General features: G+C 42.1%; 1 protein-coding gene across 2 annotated transcripts in view; it reads right to left on the bottom strand.

The window, feature by feature from the left end:
* The window catches only part of TMEM212 (transmembrane protein 212), a 37,437-nt gene extending 12,486 nt beyond the window's left edge, over nucleotides 1-24,951 (bottom strand). Inside the window, exons 1-3 of one of the 2 annotated variants that reach the window (XM_007502220.3) lie at nucleotides 24,762-24,951; nucleotides 13,297-13,356; nucleotides 11,478-11,801 (exon numbers count right to left, since the gene is read on the bottom strand). In XM_007502220.3, the coding sequence (XP_007502282.2) occupies nucleotides 11,478-11,801; nucleotides 13,297-13,356; nucleotides 24,762-24,920 (543 nt within the window). In that variant the 5' untranslated portion in view covers nucleotides 24,921-24,951. Of the gene's footprint in view, nucleotides 1-11,444; nucleotides 11,802-13,296; nucleotides 13,357-24,761 lie in introns of those variants that run through there. The other variant, XM_056807223.1, reaches the window with a different exon arrangement.
* Between the last annotated feature and the right edge of the window lie 1,602 nt (nucleotides 24,952-26,553).

Raw genomic sequence — 26,553 nt, 5'->3', positions numbered from 1 at the left:
TTAAAGACATTTGGAATATCATTTACGAAGACAAATCCAGCTTTCTGTAGGGTAATGATGAGAGCAGAGGAACAGGGTTTCGGGCTTCTCTCCAAGTCTCTACCCTCTTCAACAACAACATTTCAGCTTCACGCTATGAGTTTTGCTTTGTTTTCAAAACCATTTCAATGTTAACGTTTCAGACCAGGATGGAGCTTTGCCTAATTTGTTGCCAATGGGCTTGGGTGTGGTTGGAAGGAGAGGAGAATGAACCCCTTTCAAAATAATATTAGACTCTCTTGGATGGAAGATGCTCTTTAAAAATGGGGTTTTAGCACTAATGAAGTTGAGGGAAAGGTTTCATTTTCATGAAAATGGACAAAGTGAAAATTGAGAGACGGAGCGGCTGGGGAGCAGCCAACGATGCCCATTCAGCAAATCGCCAAACTTGCTACGACACTCTGAAATGAGTCCTTAAATCTCATTTCCTCTCCCAGCAAGTTGCTGCCACCCTTTGTGTGTTTCCATTGGACATCTGAAATGCAAATGCCCTTGGAAAATAGTTGTCACATTCTAACATATAAATGTAATTTCATTTGAGGTAGAAGGAGGGAGCATTGTGGATAAGAGGTGTGCCTTAAGGTCACCTTGAGGTGGGCATGACTCATTCTTCAAGGAGACTCCTGAACAGTGTCTTTGAATCTTAGAGGATGGACTCACCAAACAGGAATGGGGAAAGCCTTGAGCTCTGAGATTTGTAGCATGGACAAGCTTTGAAAAAAAAAGGTAGAATGGATGAAAACCATTGGCTTTGTAATCAAAGGGATTGGGTTCAGATCTCACCCCTAATGGTTAAGTGGTACACTGGATAGAGTACCAGGCCTGAAGGCAGGAAGACCTGAGTTCAAATCTAGACTCAGAGACTTCCTAGCTGGTGCAAGTCACTTAACCCTTTTTGCCTTAGTTTCCCCATCTGTAAAATGAACTGGAGAGGGAAATGGAAAACCATTCCAGTGTCAGCCTAGAAAATACCAAATAGGATCATGAAGAGTCAGATATGACACTAGACAACAACAACAAACCTAAGCAAGTCACTTAACCTTCAGAGGTCTCAGTTTCCCTATCTGTAAACTGAGAAAGTTGGACTAGATGGGCCCTGAGCTGTCTTCCCATTGTCCATCTGTGATGCTAAATCCATTTGTGTGCAATACATGAAGAGGAAGGGACTCAAGAGCCAGAACAAGATTCTAAGCCTGTACTTAAACCCTCCTGTTGATGAAGAACAATGCCCTCTCTCTGGAGGTCACCTGTCCTCTTTTGGGGCAATACTAGTTGGTAGGAAGCTTCCCAATATCAAACATAATTCTGCCTTTTTGGAATTTCCCTCCACTGCCCCTGATTTTGCCTCATGGGACCAAGAAGGCAGCTAGATGGTTGAATGGAAAGAGAGCAGTATTTGGAATGAGGAAGACCTGAATTCAAGTTCTATGTTAGACACTGACTGACTATGTGATCCTGGGCAAGTGACTTAAATCTCAACCTCAGTTTCCTCATCTGTAAAATGAGGATGATAATGTACTTATTTCCCAGGGTTCTTGTGAGGATAAAATGAGATAATATTACAGTGACCAATATTAATATATATATATATATTTTTTTTTTCATTTAGTTAAGCTGAAAATGCCATAAATCTTAGTGATCATTATAGAGAGGGGAAGGGTGTTGGCATTTATATAAAACCTACTATTGTTAGGAACTGTGATAAGAGCCTTTACAAATATCTCATTTGTTCCTTGCAAAAACCATGGGAGGTCGGTGCTATTATTGTCTCCATCTTATAGTTGAGTTGATTTTATGGTTGATTGATTGAATACAACACAGGTCCATCATGAAATCCAATCCAAAAGGGATTTGTTTCTTCAAGTACCAGAAAGATCTTACTCTGCCATGAGAAGAGGTCTGCTGCATTGGAAAAAACAATGATTTAATAGCTGGAAGACCTGAGTTCAAATTCTGCCTTTTATTTGGGTGATTTAAAAAAAAACACCTTGCTTCGATCCTAGTAAGGATTGCAAGACAAAAGGAAAAGGGCTTAGGCAAACAGGGTTGAGTGACTTGCCCAAAGTCACATGGCTAGAAAGTGTCTGAGGCCAGATTTGAACCCAGTCCCTCCCCGCTCCAGAGCTCTTAGCTGCCCCTTATCTGGATGATTTTAGGAAGACAGTAGATATCTCAGAACTTAAGGCTTGTCAATGGCAAAAAAGAGGATAGTTGGACAAGACAACCTATAAGGTCTTTTCTAAGACTAACTCAATGACCCCTGGTCTACCTTTCAAGCAGTCTTCTGCCTGAGGCTCATGGATAATGACAACTGGCATTTATATAGCATTATAAGGTCTGCAAAGGTCTTTATGTATATTATCCCATTTTATTCTCTCAACATCCCTATGAGGTAACCTCTATGATTATCATCAATTTACAAAGGGGGAAACTGAGGCTTGGCTTCACAAAACAGTACATGTATGAGGCAGAAAATGAAACTAGGTCTTTCTGATGGCATGGCCAATCCTCTCTCCAGGCACCATGCTACCTCATAAGGTGAGTGAGCCATCACTGTAATCAGAGAATCAAGAGTTGTTCATAGAATTATGGGTCAACATAACACTTCTGAGTTGCCTGCTAATTGGGAGAAATGGTTTCTTTTCTGCCAAGTTCTTTATGGTACAGTGGGAAAAGTGCTAGATTTGGAGACCAGGGTCTCCAGCTCTGATATACCCTAGCTTTCTGAGTCTTAGTTTACTCATTTATAAAACAGGGAAGATAGGATGCTTACACTGCCTGGCTCAGAAGGGTGTCATGTACTTAATTCTTAAGAGCTATAGAAATGTGAGTTACTATTTTCAGGATTTGTATGTCTGGTCATTGTGGCCCAGTGGTCAAAGGCCTGGAGAGAGAAAGACCTCAGTTCAAGTTGTACCTCTGACACATATTAGCTTTGGGTCTCCACTTGAGGGTGGATAGAGCGCCTAACCTGGGGTCAGGAAGACTTGTGTTCAAATCCAGATCCAGAAACTAACTAGCTTTGTGACCCTGGGCAAGTCTCTTAACACCTGGTTTGCCATCATTTCCTCATCTGTAAAATGGAATAATGAAAGCACCTACTGCCCATGGTTGCAAGTAAAGTTCAATGAGATAAAATATGTAAAGTACTGATAAGTTTTAAGTTCAAAATTCTTTCCTTTCTTCCAAATTTCCCTCTTTCAATCCTTCCATATATGATATAGTAACTGTCATTATTATTAATAATATTGTTATTGGTGAACTGGAGGAACTCCATGTGAACTGGAACAACCTCCAGAAATTGAAGGAGAACAAAAGGATCAGAACCAGGAGAACATTGTACACAGAGACTGATACACTGTGGTACAATCAAATGTAATAGACTTCTCTACTAGCAGCAATGCAATGACCCAGGACAATTCTGAGGGACTTATAAGAAAGAACGCTCTCCACATTCAGAGGAAGAACTGTGGGAGTAGAAACACAGAAGAAAAACAACTGCTTGATCACATGAGTCAATGGGCATATGACTGGGGATGTAGACTCTAAATGATCACCCTAATGCAAATACCAATAATATGGAAATAGGTTTTGATCAAGGACACATGGAAAATCCAGTGGAATTGCTTGTTGGCTAGGGGAGGTGGTAGAGGGGAGAAGAGGGAAGGAACAAGATTCTTGTAACCAGAGGAAAATGTTCTAAATTGACTAAGTAAAATCTTTATTTTGTCAAAAATAGTATTATTATTGGTGATAATAATATCAATAGCTAGAAGTTGTATCATTGTTAATAATAATGCTAATAATGACCTTTATGCATCCCCCCCAGGCAATTTTTCAAGGCTTTACCTTACAGAGAACTTGAGCTACATCAATAGAGGGAGTTTTCACACTATAACTCTCCATACCAATAAAATATAAGACTGGGAAAAAAAAAAAAACTCCACCATTTCTGGGTAGAATTCAAAGGCAATACCTGTATCTTTTATAGAAAGGAAACAGATTTCTCAGCTCACTTTAAAAAAAACAAACTCATATGACATAGTAAGAAAAAAAATATTTTCTTTCTCCCCTCTCATTAAAAGAAAATAACAACTGATAATGAAATGAAAACAAATGAAGCCATTCCACCTCATGGAGGAGGAGAAGGCTTAGGGGAGCTGTCCAGGACAGCTGCAATTTGTCTAGCCCCCAGATCCTTTCCCTTCTAATCCAGTGGTTACTGCCCAAGAATGAGGACATCTTGGTCTGTGTGTGTGTGTGTGTGTGTGTGTTGTGCTCCTCTACTTAAATTCTGTGCTTGTTAAATGAAGCTCTCTTGTTATGATGCCCTTGTTCTGCTTATGATGGATAGAGAGCTAGACCTGGAGTCAGGAAGATCTGAGTTCAAATCCAGATAAGACACATACTAACCATGTGACCCTGTGAAATTTCCTTCACCTTCTAAAAGAGAAACAGTATCTTCTATATGTACCTTGAAGATAGGCACTGTGAGACTTTGTAAACTCAGTCATTGTATCAAAGGGGAAATTTGAACCGTGGTCTTCCGGCAAGCTATCCTCATGCCAAACTGACTCTCTAAGGCTGCAGATAGCCAAGCTGGGCTTCTCATTCTGTTGCTCTGGCCCTAAATCCACTTTCCACTACAGCACAGCTGCCTCCAGATGTGTTTCCTTCTGAACCTTGCATGCTGAGAAGTCATTTGTTACTTTTTCATTTTCCACCAAATTTTTACAAGCAGGTGACCCCCTTGTTTCTTTTGACTGCATCTCCTGTCTTCGCAAGTCCCATACAGGGTGGCCCATTCCCTCACATTTTCCATGACTTTCATCCACACCCCTACCCTGGGACCTTGTCAATCCCAAAGTACCCTGTCCCTGAATAAAAGCTTTCAAGACATTTACTGTTTTGATCCATTTCCTTGTGTCTGCCTCACTGGAGATTTTCCAACCTTTCAGGCTTTTCATAATCCAATTTTGTTTTGGTCCAAACATGTCTTCATCTTTTGGCTTTTGAAGAGAAACTTCCATTCCAGTACACCATGGAGCCATGGGTGCCCAGAGACCAGGAGGTATTCAAAGCTAGGGGAATGTGAACTGCTCCAGAGGAAACCTAGTTGTAAGGATTTGGTCCTTAGCATCTGGAGGAGCTTACATTTTCTTCAGAACAACCTTGTTCTCCTAGGACTTGGGAGAGAGAAATGTACCAATAGTATTCTCCCTCCCTCCAACTTTTCCAGAGCCTTGCCTGTCATCTCCTTTTCAACTTACCCACTTCTCTCTCTCCCTCCCTCCCTCCATCCCTCCCTTTCCCTCTCCCTCTCCCTCTCCCTCTCCCTCTTCCTCTCCTTCTCCTTCTCCCTCTCCCTCTCTCTCTCTCTCTCCCTCCCTCCCTTTCCCTCTCCCTCTCCCTCTCCCTCTCCTCTCTCTCTCTCTCTCTCTCTCTCTCTCTCTCTCTCTCTCTCTCTCTCTCTCTCTCTCTCTCTCTCTCTCTCTCTCTCTCTCTCTCTCATTTATACAGACATCCAGCTTTCCAGAAATGTGCAGTAAATTAGTGAAGGGAACTTGATGTTCCAGACATGGGGGGTGGGGTAAGGGGAAGGGATGTGGTCGAGCTTGATCAGCATTCTGCTTATACATAGAAGGAGGAAGTGTGAATCAACAGAATGTGGATTACTTTCGAACATTACTATTTTTAATGCTGTACTCATTTAAGCCATCCCTGGCGCGGGCTGGGAATAGAACAGAACTGGGTTATATGTGGGGGGTTGAATGCATTCAGATTTAGGGCAGGTTCTGAACTTTTCCAAGGAACCCAGGCTGTCTTTTGAGGAAATGCCATATTTTCTGAAGTTTGAGTAAGAGGGAGAAAGCAAAACGGACATATGCACATTGATTTGCCTGTGCCAAGACCAAAAGCAATGGGAATAATGGAGGCCAAGAATGTAAGTTCAGAGCTTTGCATGCAGTAGGTACCAAACAAAAGGTCCATGAATAAATGAAAGAATGAGTGAACTCCAAGTGAATTATTTGTAGGATAAAGAATCACAGAATCTCGGAGGAAAGGATCTCTAGCCCAGCCTAGACCGAATTAAGAACCCCCTCTATGTGTACCATAATGTAACAAGCGTTCACTCAGTCTTTGCTTGATTTCCAAAGAATAGGGTTGAATGGGATGACCTCGGTGGACCATTCTAGCTCTGCATCTAGATCTTATGATCTTAAGACCTCTATCTTTTGCTCCCAGATCTGTCCTCTGGAGTCAAGCAGAAAAAGTCCAAGCCCTGTCCCTTCTGAGAGCTTTTCAAAGAGAGCTAAGCAGTTTCCTCTAATCTTATCCTTCTCTGGGCTCCAAGTCTCCTCTCCTTCAACCAAGTCCTCAGATTGCACCAGCTCAAGCTCCATTCTGTCACCCAGCTTTGGATGCTTTCGACTAATCAGTGACTGTTCTAAACGTTGGCTCCCACAACTGGTGCCATTATTCTAGATCCAGATTCTAGATCCAGTCAGACTCCTCTCTTAATGCTACTCTTAATGTTACTCCTCTCTTAATGCTTTCGTTCTCTTTCTTACCTGATAGTTCATGCTGATGACTCCTTTTGAACCGGCAGCTCTTGACAAATCCCAATTCTTTTGCAACTGTACTGCTCTCTAGTAATTTTTTCCCCTCTTCCCCCACTTCTGTTTTGTGCTTACTTTGGAGTTAAGTTAGTAGAATAGTGGATAGAGTACTGAGCCTGGTGTCAGGAAGTCCTGAGTTCAAATACTGCCTTATACACTTATTAGTTGTGTGCCCTTGAACAAGTCACTTAACTTCTGTTTGCCTCAATTTCCTTAACTGTGAAAATAGAGATAATCATAGCACCTAAATCCCAAGGTTATTGCGAGAATCAAATAAGATAATGAAAAACAATTAGCATAGTGTCTGGACTAGAGTAGGTGATCAGTCAACGTTTATTTTCTCCCTCCATTTCCTACTTGTGAAGCTGATTGTTTGAACCCAGGTATAAGACTTTGCATTCATCCCTCTTCAGTTTGATCGTCTTTGGTCTAGTCCAGTGTTCTACCCTGTCAAAATCTTTTTGGATCCTGACTCTGAATGTGCTTCGAATCTGCCCACTCCCCCTGGGCTCCAGACCTTGCCATCTTTATTAGCACAAAATGTCATAATTCATTTCTATCAGCAACTCGCCCTTGCTAATGTAACATGATGCACTGCCATCATGGATTATTCTGGGCTGTCTCATCCTAAAAATGCATGTACGCTGAGGGCATCCTACTTGCTAAGAGACACTAGAATCTTCTCACCCAAAGCAGGGCCATGCCAATCGTCCTTCATTTGTTCTTAAAGGAACCTGAGCTAGGAGAAAGCATCATTTCTACAAAGCTGGGATGCTTTCCCAGCATTCTCCCAGACAGCATCAACAGAGATACCGGCCTGAGAAGCACCCTGAACCCAGTTCTCACCCACTCCTGTAGTGACAGGACGCCTTAAAGCTATCCCCAAGGAAGAACTGTGATGGCTAAATTTTGACTTCCTTCTTCCCTATTTCTCCCTTTCTTTTCTTAAAAATATTTCTTATTGATATCTTTTTTTTCTATCCCTTGCCCTCCTAGCTCCCAGAAGTAGGTAGGTAGGAGCTCCCAGGCAACTATCCATTATTACAATCATCCATTACATAGAACAAAAGTTGGGAAAGTGAATTAAGCAAAACCAATCAATACAGTGAAAGAATCTTACATTTTGTGCAATGTTCCTTGCTAGTAGAACCTACCTCCAGAAATATTTGTCCTCCCTTTTCTACCTTTTTTCATTTTTCTTCATATCTTCACCTCTCATCAGGGATAGATCATGACTCTGACTCTGGAATCAAAGAACCTGAGTTCAGATCCTACCTCTGATACCCCCTAGTCAAATCACTTGACTCTAGTTGTCAGTTTCCTCATCAGTCAAATGAACGGATTAGACTAGATGGCCTCTGAGATCTCTTTCCGCTCCAAAGAAGCAGCATGGGACTGTAGAGTTCTAGATCAGGAATCAGAGAATATGGGCTTGGATCCCAGCTTTTCCATTTACAATCGGAGCGGTGAGTGGCAAGGGACCTCTGCTCTCTGGGTCTCAGTTCCTCGTCTATAAAATTATGAGGTTGAACTTGATGACCTCCTAGACTCCTTCCAGCTTTCCAGTATCTGAAGTGGCTTTTGACTACAAGAACCATAACTAGGATTAGATAATCAGAGCTTTGCCAGAGGTGCAACACTCTCTCAGTGGCATAAGAAACAAATGAATTTAGCACTTGGTTGGCACAAATAATTGCTTAAAATGAATTTGCCAGAGTCCGCTTTTTTATTCTGGCTCCTGCACCCCAAGTGAACTTTCCCCTTCCTAGGAGGGCTCCTCGTGGATTTTTGCTTGTTGGGCCAACTGAATGTTGTTTGAAGGACTTCAAGATAGTCAGGCTTAGAGAAGACCGAGAAAGCTTTGGTTGGTGGGTGAGTTGGGGTCACAATCAAGTGTGTGAGTGGCTGGCAAGCCTTAGATCCACTAGCCTTGCTCTGTTTGGCCCCAGGAGATAGAATCCAGAACAATGAATGGAATGTAGGCTATAGATTTAGGCTTAATGTTATATAACAAGAAACTTCCTAATAAAAGTCTAGAAGGGCTATCTCAGGAGGCCATGGGTTGGGTTCTCCCTCACCTTAGATCTTCAAGCACAAGCTCACGTGCCTCAGGTGTTTTAGAGGGGATTTTTTGTTAAGCATGGGTTAGTTGCAGAGGTCTCTTCCAAAGATTGGATTCTGGGATTTCATGAACAAGCATGGGCCCCCACCTCCCTACAGACCTGAATAAGAAAATCTCTCTAGCAGAACCTTACTTCTCCGCCAAGTCCCCCTCCTACCACATCCTCAATGTCATGGTATTCCCATAAAGGAAATGCTAGCTCAAGCCCAAGGCTCTCTAACCCTTTTCTGATGCTGCCCTGTACAATTACCCTATCTGCTTGAAAGAGCTATTGGGAAAATCAAATGAAATCATGTATTGTATAGGGAAATGTGCATGGTGGGGCAGGGAGGATGGACAAGAGGGTTAGAGAAGAGAGCTTTGAGCTGCAGTCTCCCAAAGGGAATAACCTCACATGAGGAAAGAGAGGACAAGCCAGGATGGATTCATTGCATCAGTCTTCTCAAGGAGCATAACCTTGAATTTCCTTAGTGCCAGGACTGAAGGATGGGAAGAAGAATCACCTATTAGCAAGTGATATTAAGCACCTACTATGTGTCATTCTTTGTGCTCAGTGCTAGATATACAAGTATAAAAGTAAAATAGTTTCTACCTTCAGGGAGCTTGTAGTCTAAAGCAAGGGGGGATTAAGTTCTAGTTCTTGGGGTATCTTGGATTTTCTTATACTTAAATTTCATCATCACACAACAGAGATGCCTTTTGAAATACATAAATGTCACCATGACTTCTGAAATTGTTTTCTTTTAGCCTCCTGCTACCCCTTCTTTCCACTGAATAGAGGAGCGAGAAGCCATCAGGGAAGGGATATGAGTCACAGGATGAGGAAGGAGGTAGTGGGAATGAAAAGGGGGAGGCACTCTTCCTGTTCCTTTCATACCTCCTTCCATCACAAAACTTGTTTGAAGTGGGAATACACAAATTCCCCTACTGTGACCACCTCCCCACCACCCTAAACATGCCACATATCATAGGAGCTCAGGGAAGGTTGGTTGAATTAACTCGATGGTTTGTGGGGTATGTTGGCGGCTGAGCGCCTTTCGTCATCTTCATCATCTATGGAGAGAAAAGTCTGGGATGGTTTCTTTTACTCTCCAGCCAAAAAGCATATGCTGTTTACACTCTCCTGAGCTCCAAGGGGGAGGATCTGAATGAAGATGTCTGCATTTGACTAATGTTAGCAATATTTCCATTAGGAAAGCCAAGCTTCTGGAGTAATCCAGTGGCAGCCAGCCCACCTATCCTTCTAGCTTTTACAGAGTTTTGGATTTCCTTTCATTGGTTAAGTCCTGAGACCAGAGGGTTTGGACATGATCAGTAATTGAGTCATGAGGTGGTTCACTATACTTATGGCTGTACCTTTAGCCATCGTGTTAACATATATCATGAGGTTTGTGGACTAGTCATGGTGGGCATTCATTGGAATTGAAACTCTGGAAGGAACCTCAGGGTCTAAATTGGGCAATCACACTCTGAAAAGTATCCCCACTAAGTGTAATCAAATGTGGTCATCTTGACTTGGGGAGACCAGGGAAGGATTTTGGACAGGAGAATAATGGGATCAGATGAATGTATCATGAAGATTCATTTACTGGACCATGGTGTGCTTGTATGGAGGACCTTGAGTAAGGGGCAACCCATTCCCAAAGCAGCCCATTCCACTTTTAAATTGCCCTAATTTTAGGAAGATTCACCTTCCTGAGTTCAAATCTGGCTTCAGACACCTACGAGCTGTGGGACCCTGGGTAAATAACTTAACCCTCTTTATCTCGACTTCCTCATCTGTAAAAAGATGGAAATGGAAATACTAAACCACTCTCGTATCTTTGCCAAGAAAATCCCAAATGTGGTCTCAAAGAGTCAAACATGACTAAAACAAGTGAACAACAACAAATTTCAAGGAAGGTGTTTTGTTTTTTTCCTGATATCAAACTTAAATTTATCTCTTTGTGACTTCCAGATTTTTCTTTATTCTTCCCTACAGAGCCATGGAGAACAAGTTGAATCCCTCTTTCTCTTCTAATACCTCAAGTTCTTTTTTTTTTTAACCCTTACCTTCTGTCTTGGAGTCAATACTGTGTATTGGCTCCAAGGCAGAAGAGTGGTAAGGACTAGGCAATGGGGGTCAAGTGACTTGCTCAGGGTCACACAGCTGGGAAGGGTCTGAGGCCAGATTTGAACCTAGGATCTCCCTTCTCTAGACCTGGCTCTCAATCTACTGAGCTACCCAGCTGCCCCCAATACCTGAAGTTTTAATGTTTCTCTGAGTTTTCTCTTCTCCAGGCAGCATTCCCAATTCCCTCAAAGTATCTTAATGCCTTCCTCTCTCAATAAGTTATTTTATATTTATTTTGTGTATGTTTATATATACTTATATACATATATTCTAGTTTTCCCAATAGAGCATATGCTCCCTGAAGGCAGGGTCTACATTTTTTTGGTCTTTGTATCCCCAATGCTTGGCATAAAATGGGATCTTAATAAATTCTGGAGTCACTGATTGATGTAGCATAAACTTGAGGTCCTTCACCACTGTGTTTGCCTTCTTCTGGACATCATCCAACTCATCCATGTCTTCCCTGACTGGGGTGCTGAGAACTGAACATGGAAATGGAGTTGGGATCAGAGTAGGTTGGGCAAAGAAGAGTGTGTTTATCACTTCCTTATTCCAAATGGGTTCATTGTTTCTTAGGACTTACGTTTATGTCTCCAAACTGGATGAGCCTCGAGGAAAGTTTGACCAGCACAAGCAGAGACATGCACAGCATGGCCAAGCCAGAAGCTAGGTCGAGAACTTGTAGAATCAGGTGATATTCTTCATAGTAAGGTGGATCTACACAGACTGATGGGTATCTCACATAAGGAAAAGGAAACATCACCGCATAACCCAGATAATTGGTTCCAGAGATCCCTGAGAAAGAATAGTAACAATATGGGCCCAGAAGAGCAGATTGTATGGCGATCACCATTTGAAGTGAGCATCCGATGAGACTCAGGGTGGCAAAGGTGAAACTAGCTTCCCACTGAAAAGGAGACAAAGGAATTGTTATTTTTCACAGCACTTGTCCATATCTTCCTACTAACATAGAACAAAAGATCTTAGCTTCTCCCCTCCTCTTGGGCATGACAGGGCAAGAAGCACATTCTCTTTCCCAGCCTTTTTCGTACTCCCCTCCAAATTGTACTTTACCACTTCCATGCCTTTGCATACGTGGCCTTTAAAATGTCCTATACCTATGAACATCTGCCTAGCATTAAAAAAGCCCAGCTCAGACACAGCCTCATCCATGGGACTTTCCTTGCTGCCTCTATGCAGCATTGCTGCATAGAGGACCTTGAGAGAGGGAGAATCCATTCCCAAGGCAGCCCATTCCACTTCTGGATAGCTCCAGTTTCAGGAAGACTCATCTTCCAGAGTTCAAATCTTACCTCAGACACTTACTAGCTGGTTGACTCTGTGCAAATCATTCTACCCTGCTTACCTCAATTTCCTCATTTGTAAAATGATCTGGAGAAGGCAATGACAAACCACTCCAGTATCTTTGGTAATAAAACCTCAAATGGGATCATGAACAGTCAGTTATGACTGAAATGACTGAGCAATATTATGTGCCAGGCATTCTTCTGACTCTTTGCAAATATTTCTCAGTCTTTACAATAACTTTGGGAAGTAGGAACTGTTATTATTCCAATTTTCCAGTTGAACAAATGGAGGCAAACAGAAGTTAAGTGACTTTTCCAGTCACATAGCTAGTGTGTGTCTAAAGCTAGGTTTGAACTCAGGTCTTCTTGACTGCAGGCCCACTATGCCACCTAGCTGATCTTGGGGCAGTTGCTTAATTTCTCTGATCCCTAGTTTTCTCATCTGCAAAATGAGATTACAATAGATGACCTCCAATCTATGATCCCATGAGTGGACATTCATTAAGCTTAAAATGATGACCTCAGGAATAGTCATTCTCCTCTGTGGTATAAATATACTACAAAGGAGAAATTCATGGTCGCCATTATCCACATGTCCCCACTGGGGGAGTTTCTATATCCTGTCTTTGTAAATGCCAGCTCATATGGTCCTATGACTTTGTTTTCTTTAGCATTCTACTTATATTTGAAAGAAGAATAAAAGTAGACTGAGTCATTTAAGATTTTCAGAATCAATGGTCAAAATCAACTTTTCTGATTTAGCCCTCAGTTTGCCAGAGGATTCAATTATTTCCCTTGAAGACTGAAAATGTATTTTTAGCTGGATGATTTTTTAAAATGCCAGATTATGCCATCAGAGGGAATCTAGAAGGTTTAGCATAGGGTAAGGGGTCAGAGAACTCAAGTTTGTATCTTTCCTTTCCTACTTATTACCTGGGTAGTCATGGGAATGCTATTAATCTTTTTGGACCTCAGTTTCCACATCTTTAAAGAGAGAGGTGATTGGACCTCCATTTGAAATTCCCAAGTCTCTCCTGGGGCTTTAATTCTGATTCCCAACTCCCCCACCTTCATAGTAAACAGCTATAAATTTACCAGAGATCTTTGCATCTGCTCTCTATGAGCCCGCAGGACAAGAACACCAACGGTAACCACCTGGAAGAAGAAGAAAAAGAGAAAAACCATCATGACTAGAAAAAATTCCATTCAGCTCATGCATGGCATGATGGGCCTATCATGAGCAAGAAAGGGCTACAAATGGCAAAGTAACTTATTGGTTCCCCATCCCTCGTCCAAATAAGTATTCTGGATTTAAGGACTCCATGGCGAGAATGAGTGAAATAAAAGAATTGTTGTAATAAAGGCTGAGTTCTTACAGGAACAGAGAGACCCTTCCTTATTTACCATGATCCTATGGTCACAGACAAAAGCCAGTGAGGGGACATAGTACATGTGGTGCCGGACATGGAATCAGGAAGACCAGCTTTCAAATCTTGCCTCAGACTAGCTGTGACCCTGAACAAGTCACCTAACTTTGCTCAGCTTCAGTTTTCTCATCTACAAAATGGCAATAAGAAGTCCAACCTCCCAGAATTGTTGTGAGGCTCAAATATAAAGAGACAATACATGTAAAGAACTTTACCTATCTTAAAGCCCCACATAAATGTTAACTGATATTTTTATGAGATATGAAAGCAAAGTCAGGGTCATTTAGCACAGCCCTCTGACTTGTACAGATTATAGAACCAAGAAAGTCACCTCCGCATACAATGTTTGCCACCTTTATGACAACTAAGTGGGATATCGCATTTTTCTAACCTTTTTTGTATAACAATCATGGACATTCGTAGAATACTTTTTTGGGAGATATATAATTTCATCAACATAGGGAACTCCCTGGGGAAAAACCTTCCATTGGTGAAGAGCAGAGACTCATCATCTGTTGTAGAATTCCTAGTATCTCCAGCAGCTGGACCAGTGTCTGACATAGTAAGAACTTTATACATGCTTGTGGATTGAAAGATTGAGTTGCCTGAGGCACTGAGGCATTCAGTGACTTATCCTAGGTCACACAGTCCGTTTGGGTCAGAGGTAGGACTTGAAGACTCCTATCCATTATGTCAGAGGCAGCTAGATAGTGCAATGGATAGAGCACTGGGCCTGGAGTCAGGAAGATCTTCATATTTGGCTGTGTGATCTTGGGAAAATCATTCAACCTGTATTTGCCTCAGTTTCTCATCTGTAAAATGGGGACACACTAGAGAAGGAAATGTCAAATCACTCTAGTATCTTTGCCAAGAAAGTCTCATGGACAAAGTCCATGGGGTTACATAGAGTCAGACCCAAACTGAACAACAATCACATCATCCTTCATGTCATGTGGCCTTTTTTGTATCTTTTTAGGTTTGTCAAATATTTTTATTTATTTTTTTATACATATTTTATACATATACACATTTTATACACATTTTATACATATAATTTCATTTGATCTGCAGTGTCTGGTCCTCAGTTTCTCTCCTATATAATTAGAGGATTAGATTGGATGTCCCCTAAGGTCTCCTCCTACCTAGAAGTCTACGATGAAATGACCCTCACAACAAACCAGTGAGGTAGGTGTAGTGGATATTATTTGCCCCATTTTACAGACAAAAAAAGTGAGGCTCAGAGGTTATGGTTGCGTACCTAGTAAAGAGAAAGGATGTGAACTCATAAACACAGATCTCCCTAACTTCCAGTACCCCATTCCTTCCATATTACCATCTTGTTTTATGTTGATTAACTCCCTACTCTTTCTCCTAGTGAAGGTAAATTTGTCATAGGACATAAAACCAAGAACCAGCAATAGGATATTTATTTTCTCCATTTTGTTCTCTAAGAAATTCTGTAGCCTCTGTGGGTTGTTGCTGTTCAGTCATTTTAGTCTTGTCTGCCTCTTCATGATTCCTTTCTGGATACTCTTGGCAAAAGATACTGGAGTGGTTTGCCATTTCCTGCTCTATCTAACTCATTTGATCGATGAGGAAACTGAGGCAATCAGGGTTAAATGACATGCCCAGGGTCACACACCTAGTAAATGCTAAGGCTGGATTTGAACTCTGGTTTTCCTGACTCCAAACCTGATATTCTATCCACTGTGCCATCTGGCTACCCTCAAATTACCAAGATCTGCCACAAGAATCAATTCAAGATGGTGACTTTATTGTTTTTGCCTCAGTGATATTCTGCTTGTAGAAGGAGCATTCATGTATTCCATGTCAGCAGGAAGAAGGACGGGATGGAATAGTGCTGGATAGAGATCGCAGAACAAGAAAGTGAAAGGATGCCTCAGAACTGAGCGAGGGAGAGTCCCTGAGAGAGCCTGCCAGGTCCTTGCTTGGTCTGAGTACCAGGTATGAAGCTCTGTGGTCAGTCAGGCTTGAGACCATTTCTTCCCGACGCACAAATCAGGAGCCGTGGAATGTTCTGTGGTTGAAAGAGGACCCCAGGAAGAGTCGTGCCTGGAACAAGATTTAGAGTGTGAGCAGCTTCTAAAAATGGCACCACTAGGGCCTCGGCTGGATACATCGACGTGGCGCTACGCATTGTATCAACAATTTTAAGGAAAAAGGAAATCCAGGACGTTGACCAAGCTGGTTTTGTGGCTTGCTGCTTTTGTAGACCGACTCTTTCCAGGTCTGGCAGATTTATTGTTTGGAGACCTAGATTTTTTTATTTTCCTGGCACGTTTCATTTTGAATTTTGGATTTCAAGAATTTGAAGAAGTTTATTTTTTTTTAAACCTCCTCATGTAGCTGAGCCTGAAAATTCAATCTTGGCATGGCCATCCTATAAAGATCCCATGGATAAAAGCTGAACCATCTGTAGTCGTGAGTGGTTCCTGGCCTCTCATTCTGCAATCAGAAAGGTTCCAAGGGACCCTCTAGGTCTGGCCAGTATAAATAAAACAATCCCTAAACCCAAGTATGATGAAGGGTGCTTGTAGTGCTGTTGTTGGGGCGGGGGATGATCCCTCAATTCTTTTACAGTCCATCTTTTCAATGGAGGAGGCCCTCATTTCACACTTGATGCCATGGGATTAATTGAATAGAGAAAAGCTGAGAAAGGCTGATTCCTTCTCTGCTGGCTTCGCTCGCTCGGAGGAGAGTTGAAACTCTTGGATGATCAGTTTCCAGTTTCCTTTAACTACTCTGGCAGGCCGGCTGCCTTCTCTTCTCTTCCCAAGCTGGAGAATGCTGCCTGCTTGCTGTGGCCTGGTATTTTTGTGAGGTTTGCCTTCAGCCTGATTTCACTTTGTTTACCCAGAACTCTGAGAAAGACCTCTCAGGGAGGAGGGTGCAACGGGAATGCAGCTAGGAGACGTGGAAAGGCCGCCTTGTGGATGGCAGCAAGGAGACTTGGCACAGCACTCCCACCTTCCTTAGCATGGGAGATTGGGACGGGAGAGCATGGAATGTCCTCAGTAATTGAAATGTCTTTCTTTCTTTCCTTTTCTTTCCTTCCTTCTTTCTTTCTTTTTGGTGACCAGAGAGAGAAGGAATATTAGACTGCAGAGAGAGAGAGAGAGAGAGAGAGAGAGAGAGAGAGAGAGAGAGAGAGAGAGAGAGAGAGAGAGAGAGAGAGAGAGAGAGAGAGAGAGAGAGAGAGAGAGAGAGAGAGAGAGAGAGAGAGAGAGAGAGAGAGAGAGAGGGAGGGAGGGAGGGAGGGAGGGAGAGGGAGGGAGAGGAAGAGGAAGAGGAAGAGGGAGAGAAGGAGGGAAGGAAGGAGGGAGAAGAAGATGAAGACAGAGACAGAGACAGACAAGGACAGACAAAGAGATAGAGAGACAAGAGACAGAGAGAGACAGACAGTCAGAGTCAGAGAGAGAGGGAGGGAGAGAAACAGACAGAGAGAGACAAAGACAGAGACAGAGAGAGGGAGAGAGACCGACAGAGACAGAGATAGACAGACAGAGACTAAGAGATCATAGAAAGGTATCAAGTACCAATAGGGGCAACTAGGTAGCACAGTGTTTAGAATTTTAAGTCTGGAGACAAGTCCTGGATTCAAATGTAGCCTGACACTTCCTAGCTGTGTGACCCTGGGCAAGTCACTTATTCTTGATGGTCTAGCCCTTTCTACTCTTCTGTCGTAGAATTGATACTAAGGCAGAAGGTAAGTGTTTAAAAATACTAGAAAGGTATCAGTAAAGGGAGAAGAAGAAGGTTTAGAAGAAAATGAGTAGGGGAAAATAGAGAAAATGATTATAGCTCTAGGAGGGATCTCAAATGCCATCCAGTCCAACCCTTTTATTTTGCAGATGAGGAAACAGGCCTGAGAAATTACACAATTGGCTCATGATGCACGTAATAAACCTCGCAAGCAGGATTTGAATCTTGCTCCTTTGATTTCATAGCTAATAATCTTCCAATTGTCCCTGCCCCTTCACTGCCTCCCAGTGAATAAACATGAATGAGAAATAGACTACTTTTATATAAATCATTACAAATATCACTATTATCATTAATATTGATATTCAATTTCAGTGGTTGGAGATGATAGTTTATCATGATTTGAAAGGACAAGCTTTTATTTTCTCACCCTTCAGCCCCTCCTTCCCAATCAAAAGAAGAAAAAGAAAAAACCAAATTACTGTAACAAATATGCATAGTAGAGCACAATAAATTCCCTCAATAGCAATGGCCATGATACTTGATGGCACCTACACCTTGAGTTCATCACCTCTCTGTCAGGCAGTAAGCAGCATGATTCATCACTGGTCCTTTGGAATTGTGTGACTGGTGTTGCAGTTGTCTTAGTTCTTAAGTCTTTCAAAGTTGTTTGTCATTTGTTGTTTAGCACTTTTCAACTCCTTGTTTTTGTTTTGGCAGAGGTACTGGGATGGTTTGCCACTTCCTTCTCTAGATGATTTTACAGATGAAGAAATTGAGGCAACTAGGGTTAATTGATTTGCCCATAGTCACATAGCTAGTAAGTGTCTGAGGCTAGATTTGAACTCAGGTCTTCCTGGCCCCATTTGAGGTTTTCTTGGCAAAGGTACTAGAGTTTCAGATTACTTTTTCCAGCTCATTTTACAGTTGAAGAAACTGAGGAAAGCAGGGTTAAGTTACTTGCCTGGAGTCACCTAGTTAGTAAGTGTCTGAGGCTAGATTTGAACTGGGGAAGAAGCGTTTTCCTGACTCCAGGCCTGACACTCTATCCACTGTGCCACCTAGCCACCCATATTTGTCATTATAGTTAGTTATTCTTCTAGTTTTGCTCATATCACTCACATCAGTTTATGCAATTCTTCTCCGGTTTCTTTGAAGCCATTTCTTCCATCATTTCTTATGGCACAATAATATTCTACTTCTTTTTCACATTCCATAATTTGTTTACCAGCCTATCTTTCAGACACCCGTCATTACTCTCATTCACTCACTCTATATTCCAGACAAATGGCTTGCCTCCCATTCACCCAAAGATCACATTCTATCTCCCACTTTATTCACCTGGACAAAAGGCAAGCTGCTCCTAGGAGCAGACAAAGCAGGCGAGCAGCTCTGCACTGGGACTTGGGAGACTGGCAAAGATTCTTTCCTCCACTGGCCTGCAGGGAATTTTGGCACTATTTCTCTAGGGTAGCTCCTGCTAAATGGCTCAGAGAGAAATGGCTCAATATATTGTCGGGAAGGAGGAGTAACATATCAATCCGTTGGCACCCATGAACGAAATAGCAGAGATCCCGTTTGGGGATTAGCTGTCATCTTGCTATAAAAGGATGACTTGGGATGTGGGCTAGGGTTGATTTGGGTGCTTGGGCTGGGAAAGGTCTCTCCCTTCTGGCCTTACTTGAGAAGTATCACTGTTTTGTGAGGCTCCAGATGTGCCAAAGGCAATAGGAGGACATTGGCACTCCAACAGCAATAAAGAGGCAAATGTGGGTGTTTAGACTCACTTCACTGTTGTGTCTAGGACTGCCCTAGTAAGAAACTAGAATAATGAAGACCTAGGAGACAGGTCACCCTAGAGAGGTCAGCTAAGCCAGTCAATGCCTTTTGTATGCACATTCAGTTCTAGCTCAGCAACCAATCAAAAAGATGCCTCTTTTGACTCACTAGCCAATAAGTGGACAGGAAACAGACAGATTATCTGCACATGCTCTGTGGTGGAGAGCTGGGCTCTCATTATGCATGCTTTGAAGCACTATCCAGCATCCACAAGGAGGAATACATCAGGCAAACCACACTACCTAAAATCAAATTCAGTTTCAAATCCTTAGTAGTTGTATGACCCTGAGCAAGTCATTTAACCTCTGGCAGTCTTTGTTTCCTCTACTGTCAAATAGAGATGAAGATCAAATTCAGTTTCAAATCCTTAGTAGTTGTATGACCCTGAGCAAGTCATTTAACCTCTGGGTGTCTGTTTCCTCTACTGTCAAATGGGGAAGATAATTATAGCACCTACCTTGCAGAATTATTGCCTGGATCAAATGAGATAAATGCTTGACACTTACTAAATGCTTTTTTTTTTGTTTGTTTCCTTCCTTCTTCCTAGACAATTCTTTTGATTCCTCTCTGCTGTCCGGACCATTAGATTAAATGCCTTTCTCACTTCTCCTTACTTTTCAAACATTGATTAAAAAACTACCAGTAACAGCTCACATTTCCAGTGTGTTTTTAGGGCTACAAAGTAGTCTTTGATCAGTGATTTCCTTGGCTCTCCTGTGGACCTTATGGAGCATGTACAATTATTCTCCCTCTTGTATAGACCCTGCTCCAAGAAATTAAGGATCATACAAATAGTGTCTGAGGCATGGTTCTACTAACATGTTCTGGACTCCAAATCCAGGGCTCTGACTTTTCCTGAGTAATTTCTCTGCCAGCTCTCTCTCTCTCCTTGACCCTCCCCCATTCTTGGAACTAGCAATCACCACGCCCCCTGGAAGGGTTCCCGATCCATCAGGAGAGAAGAAAGAGCAAGCAGATAGCCAACCAGCCGACAGTCCTGGGAGGGCAGGCAGCCCTCACTTCTCTCCTACTGACCTGCCTCTCATTCATTGCATCCTTTCTCCTTTCTGCTTCCCCACAACTGTGAGAACAAGTTCTGTTCTTTAATAAGCCCCCAAGCCTGGTCAGGGGAGGGAAGGGCAGCAAGGAGCTTGGTTTCTAGCAGCTGTCTGATTCTTGATTCCCTGGGCTAAAGGCAGCTAAGCTCCGAACTTGAAACTTAAAAGGAATGGAAAGAAAGCAAAAAAAAAAAGTAAAACAAACATCAGCTTGTAATCAGCTGTACATCATCTCTCTTTGCCTTCTCTTTTCTTTCTGGCTCTCCCAGACACAAAAAGGCTCACTGAAGGCAGTTTTCACATGGAACCAGGAGGAATTGCTAAAAGGAAGGAAGGAATGTTAGGCATTGTCCAGTTCAATTCACTTGGACACTCGTGTGATTCGGAGGGAGTTATTGTAGAGAAAAAAGGGCTAAGAATCTCAAAGATTCACTTAATGAAGGTCACCGAGGGAGGCCACAGAACAGGACCCAAATGTTTGTTTAAAGACCTCGCTGTCCCAGCATTGTTTTAGCTCCAAGGGGGAAGGCTGAGGGCTGATGGGGGGTGGGGGGAACTATCAGAGTAAATATGGTAACTTGGGGTTTGTATGGCTGCAATAGCCCAAAAGAACTCGAGGCATTTTCCCAGAACAGTGTAATCAGTTTCCCAGGGTCTAAACTACAATTTGGGGAAAGGGTGCTTTTTATGATGTGGATTAAACTCTTTCTAAAGACAGCATGGCATCAAGGAGAGAGGGACAGCTTTGGAGTTAACAAGACCTCAGTTCAGAGCTATTTCTCATACCTGCGGGCTGGGTGACCCTGGACCAGTCCCTTAATCTTATCGGTGCCCCCAGAAGATGCTTTATAAATTGCACAAAAGTTGCTGATCTGATTTGATACAAGGAATTTCCACAATAAAAGTTCCTTAAGCTAATGAAATCAGTGGTGGAGACTCCTCACCTCTCTCACTCTCACTCTCTCTCTCCTTTCCCACCCCCTCAAATAAGTAACTCATTCAGGCTACTTGGTTACTAAGTTACAGCTTAAGCATCCTCGATAACAATGTGATAAAAATTAATGTAGCTTCCCAGTGCAATTTGACACTGGGAGAACTTGGCCCCTGCCTCATTAATTCTTACAGTGTCCTGCTTTAATCGGCTAGCTAGCATATTAAGCACTTGGCACCTCAGTTTCTCTGTAAAGGAAAAAAAAAAGAGGTAGAAAAGTTCTACAGTGAGCTTGGTCTAGAACCCAGGTTTCCTCTGACCAGGCTAAAGCTCTGACCCAATCCCTGCTGTCTGTTCCTTAATGACTGATTCTTCCTAGATATACCCTAGCTCAGGGAGTCTGGGAAAGGACCCTGACTGTACAATTCTTAGAGAGGAGGCAGAACAAGGATAAGAAAACTCTATGGGTGAAGCTTTCAGAGAACTTTGATTCTTCCTGGCTTTTCAACTATGGTAAAGCACCTAAACCCTGTTGAACCTCACTTTCCTCAGCTGTAAAATGGGGATAATGATGCCGTAGTGGTGAAGGGGGCGGGGATAAAATTGACACCATAGGATTGCTCTGAGAAAATATATGAAAGCTACTTTGGGGGCATAGTAAAAAGACCACTGACTCCCAAATCAGAGAATCTGGGTTCATTTTCTTATTGGCAAAGCTATTCCTAGAGACAATTGTTAGGTAGAGAATGTTTCTCTTCCTCCTATTTCAGGAGTATTTCTGCTATGTCCCCAAGACTCGGTGCTAAGTGACCTTGTCCAAGGTCACAGCTTCCTCAGGCCTCAGTTTCTTCATCTGTACATTTAAGGGTCTGGACTAGATGTCCAAGGTCCCTTTCAGCTCTAAATTTGATTCTGACTCTAGAGACCTCTCTCAATATCAGTTACCCTCACTTCTCAGGTCGGGGTAGGGAAAAACGTGAGGACCAACATTTGAGACATGGGCTTGCTTAGAGACCCTTGAACAAACACTGAAATACCAAGCCTGCCTCTGCTGCTCCTGGAAGTGGCTGGTGATCCATTAGCAAAAAGCAACATAATTGAAAGGTACATTTACCTTTAATGTCAATAAGGGATTTTTGGAAGGCAGACTCAGTAGGTGCTGATGGGCAGGGGAGGCTGTCAAAATGGTCTGGTGTCTCTTAAAAGAGATTTCTGGAGGGAAGTCATTATGGGAAAGGTCAGGCTATTAAAAAAGAGACATTATTGAAGGAGGGAGCAGGCTGACTGCTTTTGGGGGGTATGTTCCTATTTTCTACCCCCTCCCCAACCTTGTCTAATTAGAAGCCGAAGCCTTGGGTTGTAACTTTTAGGCTTTATTTCCTTAAGGACAGGGAGATCCTACGTGCCTGAGTGAGAAGGAGAAAGTGTGGGCTGTGTTTGTGTGGTGGGGGAGAGGTAGAGCATAGGGGGAATTCACACAGGTGGTCCAGAATCTAAGGGGGCAGAGTTAGATAAGTAGCAAAGGACTTGGGGAAATGACTCTAATAGGAGGCAGGATAGAATAGAAGAGATAAAGATGGAGGTTGTATAGAGGTGATCTGGTATTGGGTAAAGGGTGCAAAATAGAGAATCTGGGCTAGGCTCTGGGCACAAGTTAGCTATATGACCTTGGGTAGGTCATTTTCACTTTTTCTCAATAATAAAAAAGAAGAGACTAGACGGGATGACTCATAAGGTCGTGTTTATGATTTTGTAAATCAAATCAATACCCATTTATTGTCCACTATATGCAGGGCACTAAAATGCACATAGTGAGGGATATTCTGGACACAAGATATGATGAGGCTAGAGCAGTGGTCAGAAGGACAAGAGAGCTAAGGACTGCTGTTTTTTATTGGCAGGGCTATTCTTAGAGATAATTATTGGGTAGAGAATGTTTTTCTTTCTCATATTTCAGAGATATTTTGGTTATATACCCAAGTCCTGGTCTGGGGTAACCAGATGGCAAAGTGGATAGAGGGCTGAGCTTGGAGTCAGGAAGACTTGAATTTGAATCTAGCTTCAGTTACTTACTATCTATCTAACTACCCTGGGCAAGTCACTTAACTATGTTTGTCTCAGTTTCCCTGACTATAAAATGGGGATAAATATATCAACTATTTTCCAAGATTCTTGTAAAATACTTATAAGCACAACACCTGGTGTAGAGTAAGCACTTAATAAGTGTTTGTTTCCTTCCCATTTCTTCCTGCCCTTATTGACTCATAAACCTGTTCTCCAAATAACAGCTCAAGGAAGACTTCTGGGTCTTTGATTACATGTATCCAATTTCGCAGTTATTTATTAAATGCCTGCTTATGCTAGCTCTCATTATAGGCAAGGTACTAGGGATAGGAAGAACAAGCATTTAAAGCAGGCTTTGAGGTTTGTAAAGTGCTTTGCATATGTTATCTCATTTCATCTTTACAAAAACCCTATGAGGTAGAGGATTTATCCCCATTTTACAGATGAGAAAAATGAGGCAAACATGGTTAAGTGACTTGCCCAGGGTCACACAATTATTAAGTGTCTGAGACCTGATTTGAACTCAAGATTTCCTGACTCCAGACCTGGCACTCTGTCCACTATCCACTGTGTCACATTGCTTCCAGAAAGGTGTTTGGAACTTGTGTAATCCAGCCCCTTCATATTACAGATCTAGGAGCTAACGCCCAGGGAGAGAAAAGGACTTGGCCAAGTTGACATAGCTAGTTCCTTGTAGAACTGGTCCTGGAACACAGGCTTCCTCATTCCCAGTGGAGTATTTCTACTGCTGTGATTCAGAAATACAATGAAACTTGGTATTTGTCAGAGTCACAGCATTTCAGTGCTAGAAGGAACCAAGCCACACCTGAAACCAGTCCCCTCTTCAGCACCCATAAACAGGATATCAAGCCTATATTTCCTCTCATTCATGGTTGCTCTTTGTTCTCTCCATTCTGCTCTCTGGGGCAAGTTTAAGCCAAAATTTTTCCCAATGAAAATACCAAAAGACAGTCATTATGAGCCCTCTAAATCTTCACTTCTCCGGCTTAAACATCCCCAGTCCCTTCAACTACGCAGCAACCCTGAGATCACTGAAAAATCCTGAAATGCCTTCAAAGACAAGTCCAGTCATCCAGGCAAGATGAAATCCTGCTCAGTGGGACTTTAGCAGTGTGCATTCCTTTCCCTTATTTTTATTACTTTTCACATGGTTTATATTTTCAAAATTAAAATATCAGGAAATAAATTCCAAGAATATCTCAGAGCATCTGTTTGGGGGGGGGGGGGGAAAGATGGAATAAATCAAACAGCATTTTAGACTTACAGGAATAATCAGTCATTATTTACTGCTTAAGACAACATGAAAGTATCTAGTTAGGCTGATAAATACAAGAATGATGTATTTCTGTTTTAGCCAGTTGAAATCAGTGATCTCGAGTTAAGCCCTGGGCACAGGGCTCATTACAATTTCACTCTATGAACACTGGAGAGAATTTCAGGAGGGGAAGTGGGGGACATCTTTCTATCTTATTACATTTACTAAAACACAAGTCCTACCAAAGCTCCATTCCAGATGGGACAAGCGATCCGGGCACTCCATCCGGTGAACCAGATCTTGTAGGAAAATACTGGGAAGAAAGCAAGGATCCCAGAGGATATACTCAGCATTCCAAAGAGGATAAGGACTGGGCCAGCATACTGTAATGAACTCCTCATTTTCTCCTGGGTCTAGAAACTCCAAAATGTTGTGTCACCCAAGCATAGTTTGAAGTGTGTCTTTATAAACAAATATCTCTTAGATGCTGTAGCCATGGTACTCGGGTTGCTAACTTCTTAAGAAAGGATAGAATCTCTTTGTACCCTGTAAAAGGTTATAACAGGTAGCAAACTATATCCTCTGTAAATTTAACAGGATTATGACTCTAGTAAGTTTTCACCTAGAGGGAGGAAGAAGAAGACTGAGAGAAGAGAGAATAGAGGAAGACAGGTAAGGTTGGGAGGGAGATGGAAGACAGGAAGAAAAAGAGAGAGTTTATGAGAAAATGGGGCCAAGGAAAAAGAAAGAGAAAGAGAAAAACAGAGAGACAAAAAGAAAGGTAGAAGGAGGAGAGAGAGAGAGAGAGATGTAGAGAAGAGATAAGAGAAGGAGAAAGAAGGAGGTGAGAGAAGGAGAGGTAGAAGGAGGAAAGAAGAGGGAGAGAGAAGGGGGAAAAGGAGAAAAAGGAAAGAGAAGCAGAGTGAAGACAGGAAAATAGAGAGAGTGAAGGAGAGAGAGGGGAAAAAAGAAAGAGAGAGTAAGAGAGTAGAGATGAAGAGTAATAAATGAATTGAGAGGGAGAGAGAAAGAGAAAAATGAGAGGGAAGAAAGAAAGAAGAGAGGAAAAGAGAGCGAAGGAAAAGGAGATGAAAGAAAGGAATTAAGAGAGAAAATGAAGAGGGGGAAAGATAGATGGATGGATTACTGGGTAATTTTTAGAGGTTCCTTCATTATTCTGTCCTGTCCTGGTCAGAGCAATGACCACTTCCTGGCACAATCAGATGGGAAGAATTGCTGACTTCACTCTCCCCCCCCCCCAAAGCCCTATATCCTTTTTGTGCCATAAATCACCATTTACAGCCCACTTTCTCACAAAAAAAGGCAGCTCTGACCAATTTTCTGTTCATTCATATCTTGTAAACTCCAATAATTTAGAACCAGGCATTCTTCCTTCTCTTTATTGGCTCTCATTTAAGCATCACTGGAATCCTTTAAAAGGTGATTCATTAGAAGTAGATTCATCCCCAAAATGGATTTATCCTATAAAAAGAACCCATATGAAAGCTTCATCATTGAGCTTTTTCCCCCAATAAATGTTATAAAATTCACTTAATTTTATCAACTATACTGATTTCATTTATGGGTCTCATTGCTGCCAAGAAAACCTCAGTTGGAGGCATGAAGAGTAGGACACAACAGGAACAACTGAACAAAAACCATCCCTTTAAGCTAATTTCATGCTGTGCCAATTTATCAAGTGAGGGGCATATAGATATAGGAGAAATGGAAACTCTGAGCCATGATTTATTTCATTGGTGAAGAAAACACTTTGATTTTCATCTATTCTTGAATCACACCTCAAGTTTTAGCTGTTGTAGTCTCTACATTTAAACCATTATCTGATAGCTTTTCAGGTAAGGTTATTACTGTGTGGACACTGATATTTGGTCTGAAATCACTAATTAGATCTAGGTAACTAGGACTTAATTCGAGAGTGGTAAACTTAAAGGCATTCACAGCACACAAAGTCAAACAATGGAGCTTGGTATCTAATTTGGAGAAGACTTCATTAAAATAGAAAGGTAGAAAGTG

Source organism: Monodelphis domestica, chromosome 8 (assembly GCF_027887165.1).
Source record: "Monodelphis domestica isolate mMonDom1 chromosome 8, mMonDom1.pri, whole genome shotgun sequence".
In the NCBI taxonomy this organism is placed as follows: domain Eukaryota; kingdom Metazoa; phylum Chordata; class Mammalia; order Didelphimorphia; family Didelphidae; genus Monodelphis; species Monodelphis domestica.
This window is presented reverse-complemented; position numbering and strand designations above follow the sequence as displayed.